Here is a 9,447-nt window from a genome sequence, read left to right on the forward strand (position 1 = left end):
CATTAGGATGGTTAATAACAACTAAAGGATTATATATTTATTCTATTTTCAACCTTTCTCTTTGTCAATCCATTTTGTTGATTCTTGAAAAAATAAATCTGTCATCCAGATTCCACTGGTAAGATCTTTCCCCATTTATTTACTGCACAGCTTTCTTCAACTCATATTTCATCAATCAATCAATCAATCAATCACTAGGCAGAGCCTCCCTCCCTTCCTTTTTACTTACCCCACAGAGTCTTGGTCATATTGAATTGAGAGTCTGGAAGTTAATCCTAAATTTGACAGCAATCCTCATGCCCCCTAATTGTGCCCTGGTTTTGGATTGATAGTCAAATTACAATACCACAGTAAGTCCAGTCCAGTCCCAGCTTTTCTGTGTTGAGGGTATCAGTCTTATCTTTTGCTACCAAGTGTATTGTGTGCAGTCCTGGGGCCTTGCAACAGTGCTTCCATGGATGTAAGACCCCCTGATATGAATAATGATGTTGAACATTCTGTTTCCTGTCCTGGATCCTTTTCTGAGAACTAAATAAACTTAGTGCTAAGTTAAAACCTCTTTGTTCTTTGACTTTGACTGTCAATCCAAATCTGTTGGTGGCAGTGCAAGAATATGATACATATTCATTGTAGAAAATAAGAAAATTCAGAGAAGTGTAGAGAAGATGATATCACCTGTAATACCACTTAAAAATAATCACTGTTAATAACTTTGTGGACTGATGCAATTCTAAAGTTCTTATAAACGTGTTATGTTTTTAACAAGACTGAGATAAGAAATTGCATAATGTTTAGGACTTTGCTATTTTCCTTTGAAAATGTGTCATGAACATTTCCCCATATTTCCATATATTGTTGATTTAATGATGTATTCTTATGAAAAATATGTACACCTGGCTTACAATTATAGAAAGTTACATTGGCACCCTAGTAATAATTTTAAGTGGTCAGCAAGATGTATATGTTAACTTTCAAGATGATCAGATTCTGTGTTTGGATTTAAACAACAATAAAAAATATATCAAAATAGTTTCATCTTGGGGTGCCTGGGTGGCTCAGTCGGTTGAACGTCCGACTTCAGCTCAGGTCACGATCTCACGGTCCATGAGTTCGAGCCCCGCGTCGGGCTCTAGGCTGATGGCTCAGAGCCTGGAGCCTGCTTCTGATTCTGTGTCTCCCTCTCTCTCTGTCCCTCCCCCGTTCATGCTCTGTCTCTCTCTGTCTCAAAAATAAATAAAAACGTTAAAAAAAATTAAAAAAAAATAGTTTCATCTTTAGTCACACATATGTCCTAGTATTCTGCCTTTATGATAAGAGAAGGGTGTATTAATTAGTATTTAAAGCAAATAATGTTTATGAGACTAGTGTAGAAATTTCTATTGGCTATTGGTAAATAATTTTGGAAGAAATCTCTGAGAGTGGCATTGACATGTAGGTTGCTTCAAAATGGATGCCTGAAAAAGAATATGTGTTCTCTAAGTTGACATCCCATAAATTTGATTTTTTTTACTTTCTACAACTGTAGTGGCTATCAGATTATCAAGCTGAAAGGGTATACCTCTTGGGCTATTGGACTGTCTGTGACAGATCTGGTAGGATCAATTTTGAAAAATCTGAGGAGAGTGCATCCAGTTTCTACAATGGTTAAGGTAGGCTTAAGTCGAATCTTCATTTATCATCTTTTCTTTAATATTTTTGAGTACCTACTATGTGCCAGGCATTGCGCAAGATGTTGAGGATATAGTGAACAAACAAAAGAGAAGCCCTAATCTCATAGAGTTTAATGAAAGAAATGGACTTAATAAAACAATTATAAAAGGAAATATATATTAACATATAAATTCTATGATGAAAAACTACCAAGTACTTAAGAGTGTACAAGAAGAGAATTTAGCTACCCTGGGTGGTGGCATGGGTGATGTTAAGGGAAGCCTTCCTAAGGAAGTCAATGTGACCTATTCTGAATGAGTAGGAGTTAATTTGGAAGGCTGAACTAGTAGTCTAAACAGAGGCAATACATGTACAGAGGAACTGAGGTAGATGTAAGTAGAGGGTACTTGAAGTTCTGAAAAAAAGGTCAGTTGTTGAAATGCAGACAGCAAAGGGAAGTGCATGGTTAGGCTGGAGAAGTAAGCAGGGTTAGTCCACTGAAAGCCTTGTAAAAGGATTTGAGTCCTTACCGTAGAGCTATGGAAAACCACTGAAAGAATTTCTCTCTTTTCAAGTTTTCATGTTAAAAAGATTTCTGTGGCTGTGGTGGAGGGAACAGATTTGAAAAGGACAAGAGTAAACATGGGGAAACTTGTCAAGAGGATGTGCGGTAGCTCAGAATAGAAATGATAGTGGTCGACGCGAAGAGAAGGGGATAAATTTGTAGATACTGTATTTAGGAGGTAACATTCATAGGACTTGGTAGTGGAATGAAGTGAGAAATAAGGAAAAGAAAGGCCATTTGTGGGTTTCTGTTTTCCACCTTTATATATAGATAGTGCTAGCCACTAAGGAAGGGAATACTCAAGGAGAGCCACGTTTAAAGATCATGTTTGCAGTTATGGACAAGTTCATTATCAGGTGTTTTGCAATATCCAAGAGGAAATAGGCAGTTGGGTACAAGCTTCTGGGACTTGTAGAAGAGTTTTGGGTTGGAGTTCTAAATGTGAGTCAGTTTGGAGAGAGACAGGTCCTGAAGGGGAAAGAGAGGTTCTGTCAACAACAACAACAAAGGAAGAGAAGCTGGACGGGTACAGACAACAGATATGCCTTACACATAGTAACTGAAGCCAGGAATGTTAATGAACTTGCCTAAGGAGAGTGTAATAAAGTGAGAAGACAGATTGAGATTGAGTCTTGAGGAAATCCAGTGTTAAAAGTTGAGTTTAGGGGCACCTGGGTGGCTCAGTCAGTTAGGCATTAGACTTCAGCACAGGTCACGATCTCGCAGTTCGTGGGTTCAAGCCTTGCGTTGGGCTCTGTGCTGACAGCTCAGAGCCTGGAGCCTACTTCAGATTCTGTGTCTCCCTCTCTCTGCTCCTCCCCTGCTCATGCTCTGTCTCTCTCTGTCTCTCAAAAATAAATATTTTTAAAAAGTTGAGTTTATATAGTGTGAGCCCACAAAGTCAAAAAGAAGTGGTGACCAGAGAATTAAAAGAAAAACCAAGAGAACATGGAATCATGGTAACCAAGAGAGAGGAGGATGTTTTAAAGATGAAAGAATTGGTTTTCTATTGTTGATTGATGTTGTGAAGTCATATAAATGAGGATTAAAAATGCCAGGAGGATAGGGTGGCTTAGTTGGTTAAGTGTCCAACTCTTGGTTTCAGCTTAGGTCATGATCTTGTAGCTTCATGGGTTCGAGCCTCACACCGGGCTCTGTGCTGGCAGCACAAAGCCTGCTTGGGAATCTCTCTCTCCCTCTCTCTTTGCCCTTCTCCCACTCATACTGTCTCTCTCTCGCTCTCAAAATAAATAAATAAACTTAAAAAAAAATGACAGGGGGATAAAGTGACAGAGGTCATGGATAACCTTAGCAGGAACTGTTTAATGAAGTAATAGGAATGAAAGTCTGATTGGAGCACACTAGGGTTTTCTTAGCCTCGGCACTATAGACTTTGGGCTGGATAATTCTTCATTGTTGGAGGGCTGTCCTGTGCATTGTGGGATGTTAGCAGCATTCCAGCCTATACTTATTAGATGCCAGTAGCATACCCTCTTTCCCCATTTTTGACAATCAAAAATGTCTCCATATAGTGCCAAATGTCCCTTGGAAGGGTCCCTTGAGAACCTCTGAGGAAACTAAGACAAGTATAAACAGCTTTTTTGAGGTATTTGGCTGTGAAGGTAAGGAAAGAGAGTAATAATTGGAGAGGAAAATCAAGGCCAGGCAAGTTTCGTTTTTTGTTTAAAAAAAATTTTTTTTTTTACTTTAGAGAGACAGAGTGAGAGAGAGAGAGCATGTGAGTGGGGGAGAGGGTCAGAGGGGGAGAGAGAGAGAATCTTAAGCAGGCTCCACACTCAGTGTGGAGCCCAATGAGGGGCTCAATCCCACAACCTGGGACCATGACCTGAGCTGAAATCAGGAGTCAGACACTCAACCAACTGAGCCACCCAGGCGCCTGCCTTTTTTTCTTTTCTTTTTTCAGAGATAAAATTCTGATAGTAAAGAAGATATTGAAGATAGAAGTAATAAGCAGAGGCAGTGGGATCCAGACCATAGATGAAGGTATTAGTCCTAGATAGGAGGAGAGACAGCTATTGTAACAGGAGATAATAAAGAGAGGATAGGCAGTGAATCATGTAGATTTTTAAGTTTGGCATTGGATGCATCTGATGACTTCTGTCTTTTTAGTGAAAGGAGACAAAATCATCTGCTGCTGAGAATCAGGGGATGTGTAGAAAAGTCAGATGTTTGAGAAGATTTGAAGTCGTCTTTGTAGATAGAAATAGAAGTTGACCAAAAAAAAAAAAAAAAAAAAAAAAAGCAGAATTACTGTTAGGTGGATGCTTATTTGAGGTTGGTGTGCATTAATTTGTAATGTGAGTTAAAGATCAACTTTCTTGTGTAGTTTTCTCCAGGGATCTGAGCACAGGAATGGAGAGAGAGCATAGCTGAATTCATGTGGGTGTGGGTTTTACTTGTGGAGTGTGAAAGAGGGGGTGAGGAGAGAAAGAGGAAGGGAAGGGTGGAGGTGTAGCTTTTGGCTTATATACATGTTAAAAATAGGTTTGACTTTCTGCTAAAGGGTCACAGACAAATTCAAGACCTTTGCCCTCAAATATGATCTACATACAAATGAATACATTATAAAAAGAAAATGAATAATACGGAATTTAAGAACTATTTATAAAATAAAAATTAAAATAAGCAGAGGGTCTTAGTATATGGTGAAAGGGTGACAGAATGAATCATGGGATCTAAGGTGGATATGGAGGAACCCGTAACAATGTCCACAGTAGGATACTTGGGGTGGGAAGAGAAGGTTCTGTGAGATAAAGAAGTCAAGAAACTGGAAAGAAAGGGAATTGGATATGGTTAGTTTACCCACATGAACAATGAAGTCACCAAGAGTAATCACGGAAACTGGGACAGAGAAGATTGTGAGCCAGGTGTCAGTCTTTTATGAATGAGACAGAGTAGCCAAGAGGTTAGAAGGTGATCATTAAGGAAGAAGAGTTGAATAAGATGAGCCTCAAAAAAATAGGGGAAATGTTAAGAGAGTAGGGCATTACTGTTTTGAAAGAGACAATGAGTACACAATGGATACACACCCCTCCTCTTTTGAGGATACACAGGGGCTGCGGGAGAATAAGCAATTAATTACCCTGAGGTTGCTCCTGAGGAAGAGTCAAGGAGGTGTCAGATGCTCTGAGAAGAGAGTGAGATTGAGTAATATGGAAATTTCATAATTTTTACTGAACAAATCAATGGATAAGTTATATTTTATAGGAAAATAAACATTTGACATTAAGAGCATAATCATTCATATACTCTTTTTTTTTTACCCCAGCTACTTCAGTTTTATTACTTCACATTTTCAACAAATAAGGGTACAGTTTATTTCATATTAATATGTTGACTGGGTTTTTTTTTTTCAAATAGGGAATTTTCTTAAGTAGCCATTTCCTCATTTCATGGCCAATCCACGAGCAAATGAGAGCCAATTTTAGTGTATTCAAGGGTCATATTGTCAACCAGGCATGAAGCTTAAAGAGAAGAGGGGCCTGGGTAGCAGGTCATGGTCATCACACAGGACCAGACTAGGCCAGGCCCCAGGGGCCAAGCGCCTTATTTCCATCCCACTCAACAGCCCCAAGTGTCATGATGGGATGCACATACATTCTTCAATTTTAGTCCTAGAAGCCCCTTCTAGAGTAAAGAGAAACAGAGAAAGTAGAGGGAAACAAATTCCCAAAACACCAATGGGGAACAGAGGGGCTTCTTCCTCAGCTACAGTGGCCTTGTTTCTGATTCCACCCAATCCCTAGCAACTCATGTTAAAGCTCCAAAAGTTACACAGAGGTGGCAACAGAATGACAAAGGACAGGAGAAGGAAGGGAAGGTGAATGTAACTGAAGTTGACCCCTGGCTGAGAATGGAATGTGGGCTGACAGTCTGGTGGGACTGTGGCCTTCCATGGATAGGGACAGACCAGAGTGGAGGAAATGTGAGTATAGCCTGGCTGGGCCCCCCAGAAGAAGACATGTGGCTGATGTGATGGAGCTTGTGAGGTTGAGTATAAAATGCCTACCCAAATGAGGGAGCTGGACTGTGGTGGAGGAGGTGACCAGAGGCCCTCTGTGGGAGACTAGAATGAGACAGGAGCAAGGGGCACACCCTGAGATCCTGAGGAAGTCCTCAAAGATGGGGAGAGGGAAGCTTGGCTGAGTAGCACCTGTGGACTGTGAGCTGTTGTGGGAAGCTGGGAAACACCACTCCATAGTCAAGGGGCCTCTTCCTTCCCTCCATGCTAGTTCCTGGTAATGTTTAATTATAAGGAAGGAAGGAGGAAGAAAAAGACCTTCCCATTGCCTCTTCCAACCCTAAAGTCAACCCCAAGGGATAGATGGGAAAGAGCAAGGAGGGATGGAAGGCAGGGAGGTGTGAGGTGTCTACTGGGTCTTATCTTCCATGGGGTAGTAGGAAGGTGGCAGAAACTGGTTTCTGGGCATGTAGGCATTGTGTTTGTTGTCCCGGTTGTAAATGGCTCCGGCAGCTGCTTCTGTGGCCTTGGCTTCAGCTACAGGAGTAGAGAGAACATCAGGGCTGCTGGCTGGAGGTTCCATAAGCCCAGAATAGGGTGGTCGCCATGGTTGCAACTATTCCATGTTCATCATGGGAAGTTCTGGATAGAAGTCAGATGGGGATGATGGATAGAAGTAGCCAGGAGGGTAAGGGCATATTCTGTTTGTAATTGGCAGGGGAAAGACAAAGGCCCTGCTGGGCATATGAGAGTATCTGTAGGCTCCATTGGAGGCTTCACCTTTAGAAGATTGAGATGTCACTTGTAACATCTATTGTCCAACTCAATGGTGCCTGTTGGTGTAAAGGTCAACTTATACAAAGCGGTCTTCCCAGCCACTTCCTCCTTCAACCTTCACTGTTCTCTTGATGTAGTTTATACCAAACACAGGCTGCTTGATTTTGCAGTCCTTATTAGATAAAATGGCATCATGAAGGACCGGATGGTATCTTTCCTTTGGACAGAAAGATGGACCTGGTAAGGGGTGAAGTAGATGTTGCCTTTCTTGGTCCCTTTGAAGGCCTCTGGTAGGTTCTTTATTTCATTGAACACAAACTCCACAGAGTCATAGGACATTAAGATTGGTATTGGTTTTTTTTTTTAAGTTTTTTTTTTAACGTTTATTTATTTTTGAGAGAGAGACAGAGACAGAGATGGAGCATGAGCAAGGGAGGGGCAGAGAGAGAGAGGGTGATGCAGAATCCAAAGCAGGCTCCAGGCTCTGAGCTGTCAGCACAGAGCCTGATGCGGGACTTGAACTCATAAACCACGAGATCATGACCTGAGCCGAAGTCAGACATTTTACGGACTGAGCCACCCAGACCCCCCTAGGATTTGTATTGTTGATAATTACTCTACCACCCCCTGATTCTAGTTGAGCTCTGGTATCCTCTTATTCTGAAGCGCTTTTGCATTAGCTGTTTTTCCATATCAGGTTACTGAACAATAATCTAATTTTGCCTTTTAGGGCTTATATGGATTAAAAGAAGAAATCTTTCTCAGTATCCCTTGTGTCTTGGGACAAAATGGTGTCTCAGATATTGTGAAAGTTAACTTGAATTCTGAGGAGGAGGCCCTTTTTAAGAAGAGTGCAGACATACTTTGGAATATCCAAAAAGAGCTGGTATTTTAAAGCCTCTTAATGTTCCACTGTTTTATAGAAGAAGATATCAGACTGTATCTTTAATATTTTGAAAGTATTGTCATTTGATTTGTAAAAAATTTAAAAAAAAACATTGGCAACCCATGACATAACTTCAGTCCCTCAAGGCTAGAAAAAGGCAATGGTAAAAATATTTCCCCTCTTTATGAATCTCTTACAACTCTGTTCTAATGATAACCTATACATATGCAAGTAATACTTCTGAAGTATGTAATATATGAGTTGACTTCAAGTTTGGTAGAGTATGTATAATAATCCTTTATAATATAAAACTTATGATTCTTCCCATAAAACAACCAGCACTTTTTCTAGCATTGAAATTTCATTCTTCCATTAGGGCACAGGCATATTCAGTTTATATTGCTTCATTAGCTTTGTGTGTCTATGTGTGATCTGCCCTGGGTACGTTAAGTCCATGTATAACAGAAAGAAACAGAAATAAAACTTCAGTGGCATAATCAAAATTAAATGTTTTGAAACCTGTAAGTATTATTCCAATTCATATAAACTCAAATAGCTGATTTGGTGTCTCTGTTGAAATACCACACAGGGAGCTTAGACCATTCTCTAAGTCATTTGTGGAGCAAACTTCTGGTACGCTTGTTTGTGTTACGGTCATGAGGTCAATATGACATGATTTATGCCCTCAAGTATCTCACAGTATTTAGGGCACCTCAACTAATTGATTATTGATGTATATGTATATGAGTGCATGTATTTCTAATTTATATATGCATATGCCACACACACATACATGAAATATTTCCTTGATTTCACAATTTAAGGTAGCTATAAGAAACACACAACTGAACAAAAACAAAGAAATCAGGACCAAAGTAATTTATAGACTAGGACGGGACCAGGGCAAAAAATGAGAAGACATATGCAGGCTCTAAGGACTTACAGCGTGTGCTCTCGTGGAGGTGCTCACACTGGACAGAGAGTCACAGTTCATACTCTTATTCTTGCTGTTTGAATAGTTTTCATTCCGGTCCTCTATTGCTGAACATGATTAGTTTCCCAATATTTTGTTCTTTTTCCTTGTTTTCAATTCTTCCCTTGAATGCACAAACAGGATCATCAGAGAGTTTAGTTAGGATAGCAGGGATAGAGGGGTCTTCTGTGGATTTTGCCTTTTTTTTTAAAAGCTGTTCTTTGTACACCAAATTAAAACTTCATTTTAGTAAATGCTTGCAGGTATTCAAAGCCTGCAAAATATAGTTTCAGTGGGAATACTGTAGGAAGTAAAACTGCTCTACATTGTGTATTCTCAACAGGGGGCAATACCACCCCAATAGGGTTAAATTGGTTATGGGGTTGGTGGAAAAAACAGATATTACAAGGGTTTCTAAACCCTAAAGTTCAACCCTAGCAGACAACATCTTATTATTATTACTTTTAGATTTTATTTTTAAGTAATCTCTACACCCAACCTGGGGCTCAAACTCACAATCCCAAGATCAAGAGTTGCAGTCTCCACCGACTGACTGAGGCTGCCAGGTGCCCCTCTTAGTCTTTAATATTTATTTATTAAAAAAATTTTTTTTC

At 40.0% G+C, this 9,447-nt stretch overlaps 2 protein-coding genes and 1 pseudogene across 3 annotated transcripts in view; 1 reads left to right on the forward strand and 2 right to left on the reverse strand.

The window, feature by feature from the left end:
• LDHC (lactate dehydrogenase C) overlaps positions 1 to 8,368 on the forward strand; it is a 44,098-nt gene extending 35,730 nt beyond the window's left edge. For both annotated transcript variants that reach the window (XM_011286740.4, XM_011286741.4), the window contains exons 7-8: positions 1,526 to 1,649; positions 7,705 to 8,368. In XM_011286740.4, coding sequence (XP_011285042.1) covers positions 1,526 to 1,649; positions 7,705 to 7,869 — 289 coding nt within the window. In that variant the 3' untranslated portion in view covers positions 7,870 to 8,368. The remainder of the gene's footprint in view (positions 1 to 1,525; positions 1,650 to 7,704) is intronic.
• LOC102900265 lies at positions 4,192 to 7,401 on the reverse strand (annotated as a pseudogene).
• A 356-nt stretch (positions 8,369 to 8,724) lies between the features above and the next one.
• TSG101 (tumor susceptibility 101) overlaps positions 8,725 to 9,447 on the reverse strand; it is a 57,693-nt gene continuing 56,970 nt past the window's right edge. Inside the window, exon 10 of the mRNA XM_045039045.1 lies at positions 8,725 to 8,957. Coding sequence (XP_044894980.1) covers positions 8,883 to 8,957 — 75 coding nt within the window. The 3' untranslated portion in view covers positions 8,725 to 8,882. The remainder of the gene's footprint in view (positions 8,958 to 9,447) is intronic.

The sequence above is a fragment of the Felis catus genome, chromosome D1 (assembly GCF_018350175.1).
Source record: "Felis catus isolate Fca126 chromosome D1, F.catus_Fca126_mat1.0, whole genome shotgun sequence".
NCBI classification, from domain to species: Eukaryota; Metazoa; Chordata; class Mammalia; order Carnivora; family Felidae; genus Felis; species Felis catus.